Source organism: Amblyomma americanum, chromosome 3 (genome assembly GCF_052857255.1).
Source record: "Amblyomma americanum isolate KBUSLIRL-KWMA chromosome 3, ASM5285725v1, whole genome shotgun sequence".
Classification (NCBI taxonomy): Eukaryota; Metazoa; Arthropoda; class Arachnida; order Ixodida; family Ixodidae; genus Amblyomma; species Amblyomma americanum.
In genome coordinates, this window is record NC_135499.1 from 139,348,165 (window position 1) to 139,370,647 (window position 22,483).

The window sequence follows — 22,483 nt, forward strand, 5'->3', positions numbered from 1 at the left end:
AGAGTTTTCTTTGAACCAATCAATATACTTGGTTTTTACCTTGATTTAAACGGTCAGTGAATTTTGTTCCTTGTTTGCTACTTTTCTCGAAAAGCGACATCTGACGGGCTGCATTCAGCCGTGTGAAACGTCATTCCCGGTTGATTTCCCCGCATTTGCATTTTGCAGCATGCTATATAATTGGTTTTTGGGGAAAAGGAAATGGCGCAGTATCTGTCTCATATATCGTTGGACACCTGAACCACGCCGTAAGGGAAGGGATAAAGGAGGGAGTGAAAGAAGAAAGGAAGAAGAGGTGCCGTAGTGGAGTGCTCCGGAATAATTTCGACCACCTGGGGATCTTTAACGTGCACTGACATCGCACAGCACACGGGCGCCTTAGCGTTTTTCCTGCAGCATGCTCGCAACAAAAACGCCAAGTTTCGGCTGGCGTCTGCGTCGCAATAACGAACAGGAATATATATATATATATATATATATATATATATATATATATATATATATATATATATATATATATATATATATATATATATATATAGCTGGACAATCGCTGGTTAGTACGTTCCGGCGGCATCAGGAAAGCACTGCGATTGGAAGGTATTTGGAGAGAGAGAGAGGGGGGGGGGGGGGGATCGTGACCGGCGTCATCCAATCAGCGAGCGGGCGGCGGCGAGCGGGAAGGAAATGCATTGTTCTGAAAATTTTCGCAGTGATCTCTTGGTATATCACGTTTGTATAGTGAACTGCGATATGTTGTTGTAGTTCCTATATTTTATATTGAACTAAGACATAAAACACGTTTTCTAGCGTATGTTCTAGGCAACGATAATATGTTTTGGTTCACAAGATGTACTTAATTTCTACATAAAATGAAATGAACTAACGAACTTGTAGAATGAACTGGAGGATAAGTTCTAGAACCAGAATATGTTCCGTTCGGACAGCTGAAGTCTGGAGTGCAGCTCTGCCCATATCCGTAGTAAACTGCGACACATCTCTAGCCAAAACTTTTTAAATTTAAAATCCCGAAGTTTCGGCGCCGGCTTGGTTCCTTCTTCAGGGGTGACAGGGGTTGCGGAGCGTGTTGTGAAGGGTAGGCGAGGGGTTGTGAGGACTTTGACACGTGGTTCTACGGCTGTCAGTGACGGTGCCGTCACTAATTATTTCTGCGCGATTCGCAAAGCTATTCTTGTTACCGGAACAGAAAGCTAATCAAATATGAAGTTATAAACGCTGGACTCCTGATGCCTTGGCTTGTTTAGCAAGCTGGTACATTCAAATGTTGATCAAGGTCGTTGCTGGAACTGGATGGCGGAGCAATACGCCAGACTATTGGCCACGGGCTGCTGTTGCTGTTTCGTAACGTTTGTATATCCTACCATAGTTAAGTATATGTCACCGTCATCTTCTCAAGCAACAGTGGCGTAATGAAGCAGATAGATGGACCTCTTGTAATGAGGGTTCAAAGCAAGTGCAGCGCTGGCGCCGCTCAAGCCCACCTGACGCAATCAGCAGTGCAGCTGACGTGCATTCCTCCCCGCGTTCAGCAGAATGTCGCAGCGGGACACTTTTGCCTCTCCCGGTGACTGAGCAACCACGGGGGGAAAGAAACAAACAAAAAATACACGACTAATGCGGAAACTCGGCAGGCTGCCTAATTTTGTCGTTTAATTGCTTTTTTCTTGCTAAGGCGATCCACCACGCATAGCGGCGTTTTTTTTTTCCTTCTTATTTCCTCAGCTGCTATTTTAAATGTATTTAGCAGCCATAGTTCCTATTTGCGCAATGCATTTCTAGTAATTTCTTCGTCGAAAAATGGTGTTTTCATGGGTTTTACTTCATAGCACATTTCTCGCTGGGGAGGGTGCTACCCTTCCTCCCTCCCTTTAAATCCGCCCCTGAACGGTACTCGTATGTGCGTCGCTGGTTCAAAGCGCGCGCGCGCGCGCGCACGCGCACACACACACACACACACACACACACACACACACACACACACACACACACACACACACACACACACACACACACACACACACACACACACACACACACACACACACACACACACACACACACACACACCAGGTTACGGGATATGGCTTTGTTTTGCCATCAGATATGTCTTCCGTAGTTTTGACGATGTCACAGCGTTCAGCTTCTCATATTGCGACCTTCCAAAGCAGCGTCGAAGTCAGTGCGGCAGAAAGACAGACAGCGAGAAATGGACATCACAGAAGCCGTGAATTGTGGCCTTGCGCAGGTGCTGTGTTCCGACGTGTTTCCACCTAGAGGGTGGTGTATAACCTCTGCACAGTGCGGAGTTGAGAGCAACTACTGCGCCCGTGAGGCGAGCGTCGTAGTACGGCCTCGCCGGAGAAGGGTCCGCACCGTCGGGGCGCTATCGTTGTTGGCGAAAGCGCGCCTCGGCGCCCGTCGGTCTGCCGCGAGCGCCAAGGTCAGGGCTGGCATCGCCGGCGCGCGCCCGCGCGTCGGCCTGATCGGAGACGCTATTCCATTGCGCTGGTGTAGGGGGGGTGGCAGGGCAGGCGGCTGGCTGTCTCCGTTGCTGCTCGCTACGTCGCCGCCTCCGACTGCTGCTGCTGCTTCCTCCGGCGGGAGGAAGCGGCTGTTTCCCAGACGATACCCAGACGATGCGGTATCTGTAATGGCGCGATAGCGAGCGAGACAGGGCCGATGCTTGGCCAATTGGCCTCCTCCTTACCCGCTCACTGTACCCCGGTACAAGCTTGTGCGTGGATGCTGCCAAGTCAGCTCGCCAAGTATCCGGGGTTCCCTCCACGAAACGCCCCGTGTCGTCGCTTCGCCGAGGGACAGCTGGACAGCCGGGGTGGAGATGGTGGCCGCCTGATGCACCGCGCAAGTCGTGGGACCAACCAGGGACCGTATTCTGTAATGACTCGTTTTCCGGCGCACTTTCTTGCTCTTCTATAGCATTAATAGTGTTGACTTGTGGCGTCATGAATGATGGCTAAACAAGGAATGGCAGTCGCCGGCTGCGATATCGAAGGAGTGGGACTGACTAATGTCAAGAAAGCAAAGGAATCGATGGCGAAAAGGATCGTCATAAAATATGGCCCCAGGACTGATTTTTTTCGGTACGAAATTTTCAATTGGACGGCCTCTTGAGGTGACGTGATTAAGATACCTGGAAGGAGAGTGAGAAATGCTTGCAAAGAAAGACAGAAAGGTCACACGGAAGACGGATATACGCTTCTTTCGTACTGTGCGCTCTTTCTAATTATAAGATGGTCGAAGACTATGGTGCATTGCCATATCATGGAACTGCACCCAGTGAATCAATAAAGGCCCATATCTTCTAAGAATCTATCGCGCCCAAAAATGTTTCGCTACGCAGGCCGCGGCACTCATAGTCTGGAAAGCCGCGGGGAACGAAGCTGTGCACGCAGTCTTCCCCATGTGAAACGTAGCTATCCACAGCAACTGAACCTTCATTCCTTTTCGCACTGGTGAAACCTCTGCCTGATCCAAGTGGTTCATGGGACAGTTCCCAGTTGATTCCAACTGGAACCAATTGATGCCAGTTGGAATCAAGTGAGAATTGTTCCGTAAACCAGTTGGGTCAGTTAGGATTTATCACCACCAGCTCTGGGACCCGAGTCTGGTTACCATTGCAGACTTTTCTGTAGCGGCTCCTACTGATATTCTATAGCCTCAGCTCCTAGAGTATGTTTCATGAAATTAGTCGAACGTAGTACTGCTAGCCTAGTGCAGCGCAACAGAACAAAAGGCCGTCCACGCAGTGGTACGCTGCAGACAAACTAGCTCCGTAGTAGCGCCACTTGGATATCGCTTAATCACTATATATATTATTATCATCCACAAGACTTATTTCCCATACCCCAGAAACCCACCGCAAAAAAAAAAAGAAAGAAATGTGGGGCGGGGGAAGGTTCGTTTCTTCCATATTTCTTCCTCTTATGTAAAACTTCCGTAGAGCTCAAGGAAGAGTAGCAGTGCTCTTCGAAACATGAAGTGAAACGTTATAGAAAAAAAAAATAAAGGGGAGAAATATTGACTCGGAGATCTAAAATGATAGCCGTACGCAGCTATCAAAGTAAATATAGTCGATTGTATTCGGAAGTATGCACCTTCCTGTAGGTCAGTGGTGCAACACCTAGGCTTGTGGCGTTTTGCATTTCCCTTTCGTTTTTATTTTCCTGTGCAAAATGTCGAAAATAAGCTGCTTCTCATAACGTACCGCATATCGCTAACGATGCTGATAAGTACTGCGAGTGGCATTAGTTCCTGTGTCACCTAATTGCACGGCTGCTGTAGATTATTTTTATTTAGTTTAGTTTTTGTCGCCTGTCTTCTTGCGAAAATTCTGCAACCGCTGCTATGAAGCTCGCCCTGTGTAATAGTTGCATCTGCAGTTTTTCGCTTTATCTTGGCAGTCTAATTTCCTTGATATCTTGAATGCGCCTGGCTTTTATTTATTTCTGTTTTGTCGTTGCTTCCTTGCATACCATAATTTTATGCCATTTAAGTAACCCCGCATTGATTTTTTTTTTCTTAGCTGTCACACGCTAATTATTCCAATTGTTGCGCCATAGGCAGTAGTAAAGCATCGGTTTTTAGAAAAGAATGTAGTCATTATGCTTTTTACTTTCAACCTCTAGCGGGCGACGGGAACACGTTCACTGAAGCATGTTTGTTCAGCAAACTTAAAACGCCCAGAAACTGTGTCGTCGCAGAGCCCGTGGAACCGCTCCGACTCGGTTTCGTTTTCAGCGGCGCGGCTCAGTCCGCGCGCGCCGATTCCGCTGCGTTTAGCGGACGCGCGTTTCTCTGGCTCGCGCTGCTGGCAACGCAACCCTCGAAGAACATGGCGCCCGTCAGCAGGTTGTGCTGCGCTCGAGAGGTATCACAGCTGTTTTCTCCTCTTTTACCGCGGAGCTGAATGGACACCTGACGACAGCGGTCTGCCATTCAGAGAAAGCTCGTCTTCATTCCATACCGGAGTACTGTAAGTGGCCTTAGCGAACGTTTCTGGCACCGTCAGCGCGGCGATCCGGCTGATAAAAACTTTTCGCTCGTGATAAAACGGAACCAAAAGCGGAACTGGTCCGTTACGTGACGTTTTTCTTTCGGCGTAGTTGTTTTTCCGTTGATCGGGCCGCTGGGCAGTGGGGTACGAGGTCGTCCCACTGCTACGTTACGGCAACGGGTTCGGATCCCAGAGAGAGGAGAGAGCTCGAGGACATGGCGGGTGTCTCCTGATAGGCTCGCGCGCGGTGTCGAAAGGCGCGACGGCGAGATGTTGTGACAACACCCCAGTGTTGCCGCAATAAAGATAGGCGAGGACTTATCTCGCTTTCGCTTGTTGTTCTCTTTGCTCGCTACCTAGCGTATCCCCTTTCCCCCCCCGCGATCCTGGGGATGTCTCTTCCCCACCCTTCGGCGCCGACTACGTGTTTGCGCCGTCGCAACAACAAGCGATCAGTGTACGGGCGCAGCTTGGCGCATCGCGTCGTACCATGCTCGTCGGCAGATTCCCCCGCGGCGGCCAAGACAGAACGAACGTGCTTGGCCCATTCTAGAGAGCGAGCGCGCTCCGTTTCGCCGCTACGATGGAAGCATTTCCCCCCGAGGAAAGGGTTTGCGGCGGTGTACGTTGGAGCGCCTCCGAATTCGGGCCAGAACGGGGTTGCATTGCGCGCCGCTGACACGCACGACTTCCACACCAGCGCGCCGCCAAGTCGGCCGTCGCGCTCGGCGATGAATCGATGGCGACCCAGAAGTTCGCCACCGTGCGCACGAGAGATTCCCCTCCTCCGCCAAGCCCCTTTGACGGCCACTGGGCCGGCGCTTCTCCTTTGCTCGCTTACAGTGTCCCGTTACACTGGCGCGCGGCGCACCTGTAGCGACAAGGGGGCGATGGGCGTGGAATTGTGTTTCTGGCATAGCGCCGCGAAGTCCCGGTGAATCCACGCGTTGGCTGGCGCGCACCTCCGGTGAATGAGCGGTCATATATCATGGGTCGACGCGACCTTGGCTCGTGTTGTGCGTGTCGTGCTTGTGCCTAGCCAATTATGCAATTTGCATTGAGGATGCCGGGGCCCTGCTGATAGGTGGCTTGAGTGTGTATGCGTGCGTGTGCTGCGGACTGGCGACGGTCGCCGCGGAAGCGCGTGGCGTCGTTGAGCTAATTCACAGTGGAGCGAATACCCTGGCGTGAAAAAACACGTCGCGCACGTGGTGTTACGAAAATCCACGCCGAGAACATGCGCAGACTGCGTTGACTGCGCTGCGTCCGAATGAATAACAGATGGCGGCGTGCCACTGCCGCCCTCTGGTGGAAACTGCGTTCAACGTGTTCGCATTGATTTCGAGCAGATGTGCTGGCAAAGCACTTACGAGAGCGCATAGCTACCGTTGCGTTTATAATAAATAATAAACTTACTGCCCACGCTTAAATTTGACGTTGTCATCATTTCGGTTGCATCTTAATTTATTGTTCGTGTTTCTGATGCATTGTAGTTTAGCTTTGCTGCGACACCCTGAGCAGCTGGTGTTATAGTGCAATAAATGTTCAGCGTGATTGACTAGTGATTGACTGGTAATGCTGTTGGACAGTTCTAATCATTGTGTGCTGGGGAAGGAAACTAACAGTTAATGTTTTATATCGTAGTGAGAGTATTCAGCACAAGTGCCAGAAATGCAATTATTGCGCTGTAAAGTAAATGTTTGTATATTGGTGATGGACAGTGTTCCTTTATTGCTGATGGTGGCAATAGGTGGTTTGTATAGACTAACTATTCTGTAGCCTATTGGCTGACCTGTAGGCTGGAAATAGAAGCACTACTTCAAGCTTTTATATGTATGGCATTACCATGGAGTTCCTATAGCCTCTTCTTTTTTTTTATGTTCATGACCATACTGTATGCATCCTTGCAAGTGTCATATTTGTAACTACACCTGCTCACTTCCAAAAGTTGTGCTGCTGGTTGCACTTGCCATTACTGGCATAGTATTGTTCACTTGCCGCCACTGACGACCATCTCTGCTCCTTTGCTGTGTGCAGTGGCCGGCTGAGAGAGGGCGGTGCATGACTTCACCCTGAGGATCCCAGCTACTGTTCACAACGTGCCCCGAAACCAAAGCCATGGGGAGGAAAAAAATACAGATATCCAGGATCACGGACGAGAGGAACCGGCAGGTGAGTGCAGAACCTGCATGAGAGGCAAACGCAGTGTGTTTCTGTTTTCATTGGGGCGTAGCAAGCCGTCTGGCTTACCGTGCAACACACATAGCTTCCTCTGCAAGCTGCCGCTGCAGAGCGTATATGTGGCTGTTATCCTGCTCCAAGGTTGAAAACCGCTGCAAGCATTGAAAGCAAACAAATTGCTGATGTGTTCAGCATCCTTGGAAGATTTTAATGGCAACAAATGCCTACCACAATGACTCAGCTGTTTTGGCATTAGACTGTTGAGCATAAACCGTGGGATCAAATGCCAGCTGTGACAGCTGCATTCTGATAGAGGCAGAATGCGAAAAGCCGATGTGCTGGGTGATGTCAGTGCATGTTAAAGAATTCCAGGGGGTTGAAGTTAAACTGGAGCCCTCCATAACAATGGTCCTCATGGCCCATGTGTGGGCTTGAGGCTTTAAACCCCGCATACCTACCGTACCGCACCGTACCACACCATACCACACCGTACTGTTCTGTACCATATTGTACTGTACCTTACCGCACCTTACCGTACTGCACCATACCGCACCACACCATACCATACTGTACTGTACTGTACCGTACTGTACCATACGTTAACATACATTTCTGTTGTCCAAATGATTTAGTTTCAAACACCGAAATGGTGCTGGCATTGTGTAGATATGAAATCAGTACTGATGGAGGCTTCGTACTTGTTCTTTGTAAGCTGTTTTTTCTTGTTTGCTTTCTTTGTACTTTGTGAGCCAAGGAATTGAATAAGCCTGAAGTCCGTGTAACTGTCTACTTACCCACCCTCATGGGAATGGGAATTGGGGCACTGACTTTTTTTTTTTTGTCATTGTTACACTTTAACCTGAACCAGTTGTTCCATAACGAGTTCCTTACTGAAGGCTTTGAATGGGCTAGAAATACCAAAACAAAATATCTAAATTGATTGATTTATGTTTAAGAATACCGGTATGTAGAATTTACAAAAGGCAGGTCATGAGAAAATAGCATAAACTTTAATTACTCGTGATGGATCATCATTCTCTAGCAGGTTTCGCAGCTGGCTCTCATTAATTGCTTGTAAAAATTTGTGTCTCTTGGAGAATGATTAAACAAATTACTTTGTGGCTTGGAGGATTTTTAGTCTATGTACAAATGAGAGATCACAAAGCACAGGAAGCACGTAAACAATGAAGAAAAAAAAAGGGCTCATTGACATCGTCACATGCAGCCAACCCACTTCCTGGCATTCGAATTCGTGATGTAGAGTATGGCACCATGACTTCAACCACTGTGGCATGAAGTACATATCCATTTATTCACTTACGAGTTCCTTGGATAAGAGCTAGCCTTCCACTCTGAAAAAACAGTGGGATAGTTGTGAAGGGTCCAACAGTTTGATTGCACAAAAGAAGCAAAATGCTAAACCGTTAGAACTCTGATGCAAAGACTGCCGTGTTCAAGCTGTGCTTAATACTTTCAGTACCTCTCATAAAATCCTGCATTTCAAAGCCTGTCATGTAAGACTGAAAATCTGATGAAGAAGATGGTAATCAATCAGGATAGGCTAATGTCAATTTGTCCTCAGTGTCCCTTTAAAGAGCAGAGGTGATTGTGGCTGGTCGGCTCATTTCCGATGAAAGTAATGCTAAGGATGGAGCACGGAACTCTTTTTCTTGCTCTTCCTGTGCATCGAGTACTTGGCACTGTTTTACTTACACATGGCTGTCGATTTCATTTTGTGCTGTGCTTTTGGAGACCCTGAAAACGAGTTAATGTGTTTCAACAGCTGTTTAACGGTATCACGTGCCTGTGTGCAGGTGACGTTTACGAAGCGCAAGTTTGGCCTGATGAAGAAGGCCTATGAGCTGAGTGTGCTCTGTGACTGCGAGATCGCCCTGATCATCTTCAACAGCACCAACAAGCTGTTCCAATATGCCAGCACCGACATGGACAAAGTTTTGCTCAAGTACACCGAGTACAATGAGCCACATGAGAGTCGCACCAACAGCGACATCGTCGAGGTGAGCCCCTAATGTGCTTGCTATCCATGCTGGTTGATTGCATCTTTTCTTTTCATTCTTTTGTGTGCTTTTTTAATGTGTTATGCATTTAATACCAAAAACAATGCTGTATATGAGGTAGCTGGTGGGATGGCAGGAAAGCATTTCTGGGAGAGTACGTAACTTGGTTGTGTGCGAAATGTGTTACTAGCTGTGTCAGTACCCGAATGAGTTTCTTAATAGAACATTTTAGCCTACAGTTACCATATGCTGCTACTGTTGGGGGCTAGCTGCTCACGTGTTCTGCGTGACTATGTGGTTGGAACATTTTAGCGTACCGTACTGCTACTGTTACCGAGTTTGCACTGAATTGCACGTGCGCATAATGCACACGAGTAGCTAGCACCCGACACTACTCGGAATGGTTTGTAATGTGCTGTAATCATGTACGAAAGCATTCTAATCTATGGAGAGTCGAGATAAATTATTTTGTCTCTCATCATGTTGGTACAGGAGAGGTCTTCAGTTTAGGCAAATGGCTATATCACACGCAGTGCACACTTATGGGACTTGTGCATATGATTTACCCCAACACCTATTATCATCTGGACAAGTTCAGTCAGAGTGTAAAACAGGGGGTGACGGTTGGATTTAACAAATCTCTTCATTTTCCGCTTCATTGTTAAAGTGAAAAAAAAAAAAAACCTTTCCATGGTTGTCATTGCCCTGATTGTTATTACTGTGGTTGGCATTATTATAATCTTTTGTTGCTAGAAAACATAGAACTCTTTATTGCAGTAAGCTGCTTTTCAGAAGTGGCATCTAGATGCGTGTTTTCAGAATACAGTGTAATCTTGCTAAACTGCACGCTGTCTTCACATTTGAAAAATGGCCTTGATTTGCTTATAAAATATAGATGCTAAGTCTCCGCCATCTATATTGGTTTCATGGCCAAAAAAGATGTATAGAGTGCATCTGTTACCATCTTCAGCTTTTGGAAACGTAATTGACTGTATTAAGAAAATTGACAAGGGCTGCCGTTTGGCAGCGGCTTGTAAAACAGAAACTCTTAGTGCCACAAGGTGCATGCTCTAGCAACAAACGGATCAATAAATATTTTTGGTGGTAAGCCTAGAGGAAGTATAAATCAAGTATTTGTTATTCAATGCATCAGCAAAGTTGGAGCCACAGCAAGTGCGCTCTTGTTATCACGGCACAAATCTGTAGCTGTGACTCCCTTGTGACTGAGTGAATGAATGTTGAGGTTGTAACCATAAACAGGCAGTGGCAACTTTAAGCTGGCAGCCATACCTTGGTGACATTTTTTTTTTGTAAGTTCTGTTTGTTAATGTGTAACTCGCTTTGTAATAGGCAGAGAAACTAATCTGGTTTCATCTCTTCTTTCTTTTCCCAAGGGTCATTATTGGAGCCATATAACTGCAATTTCACTGTTCTGTTATAGCTCAGTGTCTTTTGGATATACTTACTAGAAGGTGTTTTGAATGGATTTCAAGATGTACATCAAGTTACACTCTCTGCTGCAGCAGTTGTATGCTGTACAGGGGGCACAGCCCATTTCTTATTACTCAGAGTGTGTTGTGAAGACAGATGTCAGTGACCATTAAACTATTGCTGACCCATGTTGCACTTCCCTCAACTGTCGTCTTTCTCTTGGGGCCATTCCTGAGCACTCAACCTCCACCCAGCCACTAACAGACTAACATTGTGTGCAGTACTTCCTCACAATCTTTATTATTTGCTCTTGCTCGTGCACACATTTTTGTGCATGCCTGGGCTGCACTTGAGGCTCCTAGCGGCGCACCTCTAACACTGCACGTCTTTTCTCTTGGCAAATTAGCCGGCCTGTGAAGATGCCGAAGGAGCTCATCGTTCATGAAATATCGAAGTTTAGTCTTTTGAAGTGGACTTTAAATGATACAAGCAAGCCTTTGTTTAAACTAAGAAGAGGGTCTTCAGGTTTCGCTGGTTCTGTGTTTTGTGAAGGGGGCTAAATTTGAATTTTTTCCAACTTATATGCTAAGTATCATTTTTTCGAAGTCTTCCATTAGATTGGGCATTTGTAAGGCGGGTAGCTAGGGGTAGACTTGAAAATTTTGAAAGTGTTAGGCAGTGACATTCAAATGAGTCTTTTCTGTCTTATGCCTTACTCTACACTTCTCTACACTTGCTTCTTATCTTTTTCTGAATTGTTATTCCTTTTTGGTTAAACTGACAATACTTCAGGCGCAGTGCACAGAGTTGTTGCTTTTAACCAGGGCTCGTATGCTGTGACTTTGGGCGTTATGCTGGAAGTACTATGCAGAAGTCTAATTTCAGCTGAAGGCCATATTAAATCTCAGCACAGCGCGGGGCTGCCAGCGCATTTTCTTTCAAGTACTTATTGTCCTCGCTTATTGAAGTTTACGACCTGAACAAGCAGGTGAAAAGGTCAGCATCTTGTTTCTTTACTGCATCTCGTGGCTAGTTTTCAGTATGTGTTGCAAATTCCAGGCTAGTCACTAAGACTTGAGAGATAGCAGTTCACCACCAGGCTGCCCAGTGAAAAAGGTACACACACAAACACATGAGTAGGGCATTGAGACCTGAGCAAAGTGCTTCTTTGTAAGCAGCCAGGTCAGCCACTGTACTTAATCGATGTCCCCGTTTCTTGTCTCATTCAGAAACTGCGCCACCAACGCCTGGATGGCGGCAGTCAGGTGAGTTGACTGTCAAAGTGCAGCTTACATATGGCATAGCATTTCAGAGTATTTTGGTCGGTCACATGAGGCAGCATTTTTTCCAGGCTGCTCACCGGGCGCACATGGTTTCTCGAATGTCTGGAATTTGGAAATCATTGGGACACTCTGTCACCCAATTGTAGCGCTTTGATGTGCGTGAAGCTTAGAGGGACAATCAAGCAGCTATGCTACATCCTCCTCCCTGTGCTGCTCTATTGCTTGCAGATACAGTGCTGACATTTGAAGCTTTTAATCCCAAATTGCATCCTAGCAAATGTTTTGCCCAATGCCACTACAATTACTAATAACTGCATGACCTCACGGCAAGAAGGTTTGAGTGAAGTGCCTGATAACCCTTCCGTATAGCTAGGGGCCCCACCTGTACTGATGTAGTGTGGGTGGTACAGGGAACACTCTTCGCTCGACCGTTTAGTGGATGCAATGCACGCTTATCGATTGTGACTGCTGTACGTGCATTTATCTCTGAATTTTCTTTAATCCATCTTTTGCATTGTTGCTATATATCTTTTACCTTCCTTTGATGTACGGAAGGAATTTAAGCAGAATAATGGATCCTGGAAATAGGGCTTGTTGTCATGTTCCTTTAGGTTAAAAGAAGAATTGGCTATTTTCAGTTGCCCTTTTTTGCATTTTTGCTAACTTGGCACAGGAAGGTTGCTTTATATTTGGGAAAAGATCTCGTTATTGCTAGTGCCTGTCTTTTTTTTTATGTACTTTAAATGTCAAATCAGCATCCATTTCACCTTATGCTCGTAAACCGTTGAGAAAGACAGAGAAGCTACAGCTTGTACTTGAGACAAAGCATTGTGGAGGCAATGTTAAGCACTTACAACAAAATGTCGTTATCAGAATATATGGGCTTACGTACACAAATTCTAGCCTTGGGGGTTCTTTCCGAAGGTGCACATCAAACTGTCAGCTAAAGATTAAAACAAACTGTTAGCTATGGGGGGAAAAAATACACTTTGAAACATTTTTTTTCTGAGTACAAAGCCGCTGGCTAGTATTAATAAACATGAATTATCAAATGGTGGGCTGATATCAGAGGGCAAGAATAAGCAGAGCAGAGTTTATTTCAAACCAGATCAAACTATCAAAGCACCTTTTCAGGGTGATATCTGAGAACATTAAAGCTCATGTTTTTCAAGATTGCCTTTCTTTTCTTTCTTAGAATTAAATAGCAGCGTTGTACTGCGTGCAACATAGTAGTTTGTTCTAGATCTTTCATGCTGTGAAATCAAAGCTGAGATTTTGTGCACACCCCGACTTCATTTTCTACTCTATAGTGTAGCACTGCACTTGATTGCACAGCAGCACATAATGTATGGTTTAGTCAAAAAAAACGGGGGGGGGGGGGGGGGGGGGGGGGGGGGGGGGGGGGGGAGAGAGAGAGAGAGAGAGAGAGAGAGAGAGAGAGAGAGAGAGAACTCTGCAGCAGCATTTTTATTTGCAAAACAGTATCTATGATGCTTATTTGTGCAGAGGGAGTTGTCACAAAAGAGTGTTGACGTATGGAGAGCACACCTGAGGCATCACCCTCTCAAGTCAGGCAGAAGAAATGAAAGGCTCTTTTTCTGCATATATTTGTATTTGTTTACATCGTGAGCTCCCCAAGTTCATTAATTTTTTTCTTGTGGCACTGCCATTTTACTGCTATGGTAGGAGAACAAGCATAGATTAAAAAGATTATGGAGGCTAGGTTTGTTTGTGGAAAAGTCTTGACATCACTGTCAGTGTAACCAGAGCAGGGTGGCAGGCGCTATGGCGAGTTTCTAATCATTTCTTTGGGAGGTTTGAAGCTTTGTATGCCGAGGGCTTCACCTCTGTTCTGGCTGCAGGCACTCTAGGCTGGGAGTTTGGGAGCCATGGCGCTCTTTGGCCATAGATGCCCTTGTGCCATAAAAATCCAAAATCCAATCCAATCCAGCTTGTCACTAACATGGTGCATAGCATGTTATGGGAAGCTGCATAACATGTTAGCAAAGAGTACACTCTTTAGATGGTGACTGCGGTTCGCTTATATTGATGTGCACCTTTGGCAGAAGCTGCTAGAGAGCTCTACTGCTTGACATTTCTTGCTCTCATTTGTGAGATACTAGAGATATGTATTTTTTTCTTATACATTCGTGATTTTCTATCCTAGCCAGTACAGGTATGAAAGCCTTATGGTGTTTTGATCACAAGCAAGTAAAAACGGCACTTCAAATAAGCAAGCCACTCTAGCTGACAGCTTGTGATTGCCTGTCATGCGCACTCATGTCACAGTGCTACTGATACAATGCAGCATTGTTGTAGGGCATGAAGAAAGGGCTGAGGCCAGCATTGCAATTGCCTGGCTGAGGATTCTCTTATTCTACTGTCATCTTGTTACAAACACACACTGCATTGTTTCTTTGAGGTCATTAAAGTAAGGCTGTAAGAGGCACACAACACAGTCGTGCAAAGCAGTGCACTTTTTGTTGCTTCTTACCTTAACTGGACAATAAGCTAGCTGTAGGCATCTGTGGTACTGTTCACCTGCATGGGTGTTGCATGTTCGCGAGCTGTACTGATTAATCGCATACTAGCATGCCTTGCTTCTTTAAGTCCGTTCTTTCCCTAAGGCACATAGTCACTGAGGCGGTCAGCACTGTAGAGGCCAGTGTTGCAATCCATGCTGTTTGTCATGTCTGGTGGAGCGGCTGTATTCCTTATTAGCCAACAGTTGAAAAAAATGGGCCGTAAATCAATGCTTAGTTGGTTTTCCGGGCTTGAAGTTCCACATGGAATTTCATGTTTTAATTTTGACTTACATGTGTGTCTTATGTGCATGCTTCATTATGAAATGTCGATGAAGAGAATGCAGCCTGTTAAGTAATGTGTTCACATTGTGCAACTTTACATTACTTTCCATTGCAGGGCTACAGGGGGTAAATCTCCTGGGGTTCTAATTTAATTCTTGCCTTTGAATAGCTCTCCAAGGAGCAAGAAGTCATATTTACTTCTCTGTGGTGCAGGCACTGAGCAAGAAGGAACACAAGAATTCCACAAATGGATGCGACAGCCCTGAGCCAGATGCAGACCAGTACTCACTGACACCGCGATCAGAAGCCAAGTACAGCAAGATCAACGAGGAGTTTGAGTTGATGATGCAGCGCAGTGCTCAACTAAATGGGTCTCGAGTGGGTTCCTCCCTATTTTTCTATTTTTGTTAGGTCAGGTGACTGTTTATTATGTTGACAGGTCCACAAAGGCTATTAGTACCTACTGTTGCCAATGAAGTGTTTTGTAGATTCTTAAAATGTCATTTGAACGCGGCATTCTGAAATGTGACTTGAACGTGATGTTAGCCACGTGCACATGCTTTCAGAAACTCTGAGTGGGCCATTGTCCTTGGCCACATATTTTGCTAACTTCTTCACTGCAGCAATACTGTTGGAAGGGGACTACATTGATACAATTAAGGACTGGCAAGACACATTCATTTACACATTTCTAGAGGCTTCGCTTTTATTGGCCAGAGTGTGTGTGTTAGTCATTCTTGAGAGACATAGTGGCAGATGTACCCACTTTGCATTTTTATGCAGCTTATGCCTGGAGCACTTAGAAGTCAGAAGTGTTTATAGGTGTGAGCTTGAGTTAGTGACTGGGTAACATCACCAATCTGCACTGAGAACGTCTCGTTGGGCGAAATACAATCCTTGCAATTCACCAAAGTGGTGATATCAAGAAGGACCATGGAGCATAGTTTAGAGCACCTAGTACATATGCTTGAGGGCATTTTAATGCCTCCTGGCAATGCGTGCTTAGCTGCCTCAGAGGCATGAATATTGCATATGGACCCTTGTCTGACGAGCTGCCAATTGCTGACAGCATGTGACTGGCTGTGAATCGCCGTTGTGCGATGCCAAAGGTTGAAGTGGGGGAGCTTCCTCTCGTATTTGTTCATACTCCATCCGTCTGTAGGAGAAAGCGTGCAGATTTATGGTCAGCACACAGCCACAGCTAGGATCACTTCTTTTTTTCTTTTTATTCATGTGAACGTGCCTGTGTACCTATTTGTGACCAGTGCCAAGTGGCACACCTGACACAAGTGGTTATCTGCACAGGGCCAGCCTTCCCTGAGCCAAGGCATGAGCTCCATTGCGGGCTATGCTTCCCAGGAGGGCCTCATGCAGCCCTCGCCCCAGATGACCCACTCCAGTGTCAGCCCCCGCCCCAGCTCCTCTGGTAAGCTGCCCCTGCCATAAAAAAAAACTTTGCTGTGTTTCGAGTTCAAGCTTTTGCATGAGCTTCCAGTGCTTTGGCAGGATGAAGGAGGGGGCTGCTGACAAATAGTGCCATCGGCATGGTTTTCTGCTCTTGAAGAAGAAACTGCGAGCCAAGATAGCTTACTCATGTTCAGCCTTGGTCAAAGCACTTCAGGCTACATGGCTTGTTTTTGAGCCATGTTGGTAAGGTACAGAACAGATGGTACCCCTGAGACTCTAAGCCTCAAAAGTTCAAGTTGAGGAGAGTGCTTGACCTCTACTTTCAAGGCCCCCCTCTGGTATCAGGGGTGCCATCATCGCCCTACAACATGGCGTAAGAATGAAACATGTGGCCTGAAGACGTTTAACCGAACCTGTACATCACCAGCTGCACGCACGAGATGTGCAAACAGGTGATATCTGGGTACAGGGCAAAATTTTCAGTGTGATGGGCCTGAAGACAGCTACTTGAAACTCGAGTCGCAGCTTTGTCACTGCAAAGCCATCACTGCAGCAGTGCGTGCACTGTACAGAGCTGTTTAGAACTGCAGAGTGATTGCTCGTCACATGTTTTCCTTGTGCATGCCCAGGGGGCGCTTTGCTGGACATGAATGGGGTAAGCTCCAATGGCTATCACCGGTCAACCTCCCCGTCGGCCAACCTGGCCAGTTGCAGCTCCCCCGCAGGCAAGGGCTCCAAGGGGGCCTCACCTAGCCGCTCGTCTTCTTCCACCGCTGGACTGCGTGTCGTCCTCCCGGGATCCCCTTCCCCAACAGGACAGCTGGTGGGCATAACATGGTTGTGCTGTACTTGTACATGATGAACCTTAGGTTGTTGGGGAGCGAGCACAGGGCTAGGTTACTGTATTTACTCTCATAATGAATACATTTTTATGTCAGGAAAGCTGGCACTACTTTGGAAAGTGTGTTTATTGTGAGAGGTAAACGTTACTCTGTGGTCAAACAAAATTTTCCTAGATTCTAATTAATTATATGAGGTGCAATTATTGTGCACCTGCATTCGTTATGCGAGTAGATACTGCATTAGTGGTATGACCGAGTATGTGCAAATGTCCAGTCAGTGTTGTTCGGAATGAGGGATGCCAGTAAAGCAGTACACAGTTGCATGCAACTGGACATATTTTTTGTGTGCATTTGCTGGTCACTCACCAAGAGGTGCTGAGACAGCCCCCTCCGAAAAAATAAACTAGAATGAACTGTGTATTTAACTGCATAATGACCATGCTCGCATAATTGATGCACTCGTTATTTTCTTGGTTAAGATGCAAATTTTTGTTAACTTATTACCTTGCGTGGTGAATGCACCTACTCAATTTTCTTTGCTTGTTTAATAAAGAAAGGCGCTCTAAATATTTGAGTTAAAGGGACTATGCAATAAATTAATTGAGATTACGTAAAGCAGACGAGAGATAGGAATTTTACCACTCGAGGAATTTTACCACTCATCACCCCAATGCAAGAATTTTTGAGCTAGCATCAATAACAACGAAAATATAGACAATTAAAAATTACGCTCTTCCTCTCCACCCTCAACTCGTACACGCGGAGCACCAGGCAAAAATAAAGAAAACAGCTCTGGGTCTGCGTCCCGCCCATGAATACGTCATCCGCTGACATTCCTTTTGCAACTTTCGGTTGTCGCTCCTAGCACCCCAACAGCAGCGTCGGTGGCGTGGCGGCATCTCTCCGGTCTCTCTTTGCCTTCCTGGATTGCGGCACCCGTCGGGTTTCTTTGCTTGTCATCTGCTGTAGTTATAATATAGCAGTAATAAACCCAGACCTCGAGGCGCGACTGCTCGCTCTTACGGCTGCGATGGGTATCGAGCCCTATGCACGCGCACGAAGAGCCGTGCGAGTGGCTCCGGAACTCCCGACAGAAGGAGGCGGCAGAGGGAAATTGAAACCATATGCGCGAAGGCAATGCCCTGGCTCGCGCTTGCCCAAGAGGGTCGCGCGGCAGCACGAGCAGACGATTTTCACGGCTACCGAAGGTGTGCCCGTGACATCATGGCTGCCGTGGCTCCAGCGAATGACAGCTTGTGGTGGCCTGCTGACGTCGTGGGTATGGTGACGTCTATTTTCACGGATTTTAGTTTCAAAATCGGCCACTATGAGCACACCAATCGGCCCGCGAATTTTAAAAAACACGGTTTTTAAAAATTCATAATAAATTGCCGGCTCAGTTCCGAAGACTCATACTTGGTGTGAATGCTTCTTAGTATCATTTCTAAGCATTGAAAACATTTACAAGCGACTTTTTATTTGTTGCATAGTCCCTTTAATATATATGGCGGGTGGTTCCCACCGCGCCTCGATCTCCAGGCCGTGGGGCGGTTTAAATGATCTTCAGCAGGTACGTTTAACTGATGCACTTGATAGGAGCAAAAAAGTGAAGCAGATTTTTGCAGTCAGTCTAAGCTGAGTATTCTCGCTCTTTGTGGAGAGCTGAACTTCAGAAATTTTAGTGTGCATCAGGGACTCTGAGGTTCCCACATTTGGCTTCAATGAGAAAAGGAAGAGATGTCGTCAGGTCACATGCCCAGATTTCATCTCACTTGGGTGTTTACTCCTTTCTGATTTGATTATCATACTAGTTTATATGTGCATTAATCAGAAAGGGTCTGTGTGCTCCTGGAGTTCACTATCGTTTTGTTTTGTGCCATGTACTGCGATTGGCACATAACAGTGGCTGGAAATCAATCAATCAATCAATCAATCAATCAATCAATCAATCAATCAATCAATCAATCAATCAATCAATTTTATTTTCACCACGATAAAATATACATGCCAAAAAAAGGGGTAGGAGAAAAAGCTGCACAATAGCAGCTTGACAAAGCTCCAACCACCAAATGCTTGTTCAGAAAGTCACGACCATAAACATTCTCTCGAATGAGTGTGGCTGATAGCTTTAAAGAGTTGTGGGACTCATTTAGAGCTTGTGTATACTGCGATTGGTAATGGTTGTTGGAATTAACCGGGTTGAGGGTGTGGCGTATATTAGTGCGGGCAGAGAAAAAATAAAAAAAATAGTGTTGCAGACAGAATGGCTTGTTTACTAGGGTGTACAAAAAGAAAACTAATATGAAAGCTAGGAGGAGGGAAAGGGCAGCTGCAATAGCTTCGCTGGCAGTATATTGTGTGCTACACAAGTTGATGTTAGTGGTTTAAATAGGTCGCATTTACTGTCTTTGGTGAATCTCTATTTTCTCATTTTTCTCACTATTTTCTCACTGTGTATGAAAGGTATAAACCTTGTGCGTCTTGGCATCAGTGGCTGTTAGCTCATTCTAGGTGCTCGTCTCACAGCTCATTCTAGGTGCTCGTCTCACTCGTCTTGGCAAGCAATATTAATGTAGCTCTTTTGGTGCATTAATGATTCTGAACGTGTTATCTGCAAAAATGTGGGGTGTCTCTTTTTCTGCTGCAGCACGACCCCTCACACCTGTTTCTCCAGCAGTCAATGGTTCGGACGTCCAACGCATCGCTCACCACACCAGTTGTCTCAGTGACGGCGCCGGGGATGCCCGGCATGTCAGCGTATCCGTCCTCTCTAGCGGCTGGCTTCCCTCCGTGTGAGCACTTTCTTCTTCTCCCATTTCAAAGGTGTTCAATGTTCGTTGTCTACAGAAGCAATGTAAATCATGGCTGCCGGGATAAACACCAGTTTATGTCATCCCCAAAGCTCCTTTTTAGCATTACTATTGAAGGGATATAATACATACAATAATGCAGGTAGCTCTCATAGTATTACAGTAAAAACATGATACAGAAAAGCTTGTTAATTCGACCTCTGTTTATTTAAAAAAATCTGGATAATTCGGAAGCTGCAGGTGTCACACTGTGTCATACTAACGGGCCTCCAAAAGGAGGTCGCATCCAGGTTATGACCAGCGCGGCAAAAGATTGCTGTAATAGCCCTACTCAAAACCTGACTTTCATGCTGCAGAGTCACTCGCACACCTCTGACATGCGCGTGGCAGAAGGTGTGATGACAGACGGACTGTCCCGTCTCCGAGAATGGTCAAAGCACTTAGTTTTGATTTTGCTTTTCTCAGCTTCGCACCAGCCGGCAGCGACGGCAGCGCGACCAGCCAATATCAACCAGCTAACCTAACCCAGATGAGCACTGTTCCGGATGATGGTTGGAATGTCGCTGATGTTTTCTCCCCCTCATTTGCTTTTTTTTTTCTTGTCACTTTGGCGCCGAGCCATTTCCTTCGCTTCTGTCCACGTGCCGAAACTGTACGCTCATTGCATGGTCTCATTTGTGTGGTGAAACCTCCTCATACACGATGGTGCAGCTTTCGATGGATGTGACAGGGGTAGCGGTGGAGCTCCACCGCATTGCACAGTGAAGGATGCGGGAGACCTTTACAGTTTTGAAGCAGTTCTGCTTTGGTGGTCTCGACAGTATGTACGCAATGTAGCATTGATGGAAACATGAAAAATAGTAATTGCCGCGCTGTTCTCATCTCAAAAATTGGGCAGTCATTGCCCAGTCTTTCACCAGATAAAATTACCATGATGCAAGCAGCTCTTGACAGTTGTTTGGGGTCATTCGGCATAGCTTTTGGATAATTCAAACATTTTATCTGGTCCCTTGAAGTTCGAACTGATGAGCTTTTACTGTAACAGCAACATCATTTAAAAGGAACAAGAAAAAAAGCAATAAAACATGAACACTGCACAAGCACAAGGTACTTGAAAAAAGGCAGCATACAACATTACTGTGAAGGTTACATACTTAGCTAGTATTTTGTATGCAAGTTTTATCAGAGATGATATCTAACACATGAAATAAGGCAAATGTTCATTTTCTTGCTCCTTTTCAAGTCTTCCATATTATCCATTCCCGCTTGTCCACATAAGCTGTACAATCATGAATGCACTCATTTTTCTTCACTGTGCCTTGCAACGGATAAGTTTCGGTAAAGCTCTGCCTATAGTGTTGTCACTGGGGGTCAAGTATGGAAAACTTTCATTTTAGCTCTCGTAAACACTTCTTTTTTGAAGGTATTCAGGGTTGTGCGCATAATATTTTCAGTTGGAGCTAAAAGAAGAAAAGAAAACACTCATCTGCTTTGGTTTTGGGGGGCCATCTTTTTTTTTGGAGATTCCTTCTTTCCGTTTTCTCCTTAATTGGGAAAGTGGTACAATGTGACATCTGGCGTGCCTACAAGCAGCCTTTGTCATGTTTTGTTCTCACCATCAGCACCCGAAAAGTGTTCGAATTATCTTGGCTTGGCCAATTGCAGCTGCTGCTTTTGCCACAAGAGTGACTGAATCCTTTACATTGTCGTACGGGTGCTGCAGTTTCATGGTCAGTTTTGGGAAGGCACTGGAAAGTTTTTTTTTTTTTTACTTTAAAGTTGTACTGGTATTATTTTATGGAATGACTTAAGTTTTGAATCAGGCATGGTTGTTTCTCGTTTTATCATTAGCTCTAAACACCACTATGTTAGATATTGCACATACTCTTCTTCCGAGCACAGATTGAGAGGCATTTTGATCACTGGTGGCTTGTGCATTAGAGCTGCAAGGGGCTGGCACTGGTGGGCAGTTTGATTGCTGCTGTCACCTGATATGCAGTGGTGGTGGAGTGATTTTGTACAAAATGGCTCGGGACATGACAGAGCGTGCACGCAAAACAAATGGTGACTTACTTTGCTTTTCAGTACAGACTTTGTCAAAATGCCATGAAACCTATGTTAACACAACTCTTGGCTAAGCTAATCGTGCAAACAGTCGAAATATCATTGAAGGGCCATGTAACATGGCATCTAGACAAAGAGCAGTGAGCTTCACTGCATTTTTGTATTTAGCTTTGTATTATAGGTGTGAGTTCTTAATCATACATATGATATAACTAACCATTGCAATGTTGGATGTGCAGTACAACTTTCTAGTTTCTTCTCAGGAGGTTTTGGCCCTACTTGCTAACTAAAGACAGAGTGTGAAAAACAGTAACTGCAATCGAATTCTTTGATGTCTTCTTTGTTATATGGGGTGTGATTTAATGTGCATGAGTTCAGAATGCATACACAGGTGCAAATATGCTTACGCCGTTTTGCTGCTGGCTTGTTTTGACAGCTTTGCATTGGGTATGAGGCAGGAACGTTGCTCATGTGCATCAGGTTTCACTGAAGCATATCATTCAGCGAACCTGGTGCATGAGCAGGACTCATTTTTTGTTTGATAGTTTACTACCTTTAGTAAACCAACTGCACAAACTGCATCTTGACCCTTTGACAGGCCATTT

The 22,483-nt window shown here is 45.7% G+C and overlaps 1 protein-coding gene across 13 annotated transcripts in view; it reads left to right on the top strand.

Annotated features, from left to right (window-relative positions):
- The window catches only part of Mef2 (myocyte enhancer factor 2), a 280,733-nt gene that overhangs the window by 244,746 nt on the left and 13,504 nt on the right, over positions 1-22,483 (top strand). For 8 of the 13 annotated variants that reach the window (XM_077658006.1, XM_077657999.1, XM_077657996.1 and 5 more), the window contains exons 2-8: positions 7,073-7,207; positions 9,031-9,234; positions 11,895-11,930; positions 14,969-15,133; positions 16,061-16,181; positions 16,792-16,985; positions 19,652-19,796. In XM_077658006.1, the coding sequence (XP_077514132.1) occupies positions 7,154-7,207; positions 9,031-9,234; positions 11,895-11,930; positions 14,969-15,133; positions 16,061-16,181; positions 16,792-16,985; positions 19,652-19,796 (919 nt within the window). In that variant the 5' untranslated portion in view covers positions 7,073-7,153. Of the gene's footprint in view, positions 1-4,859; positions 5,015-7,072; positions 7,208-9,030; positions 9,235-11,894; positions 11,931-14,968; positions 15,134-16,060; positions 16,182-16,791; positions 16,986-19,651; positions 19,797-22,483 lie in introns of those variants that run through there. The other 5 variants (XM_077658003.1, XM_077658008.1, XM_077658005.1 and 2 more) reach the window with 4 other exon arrangements.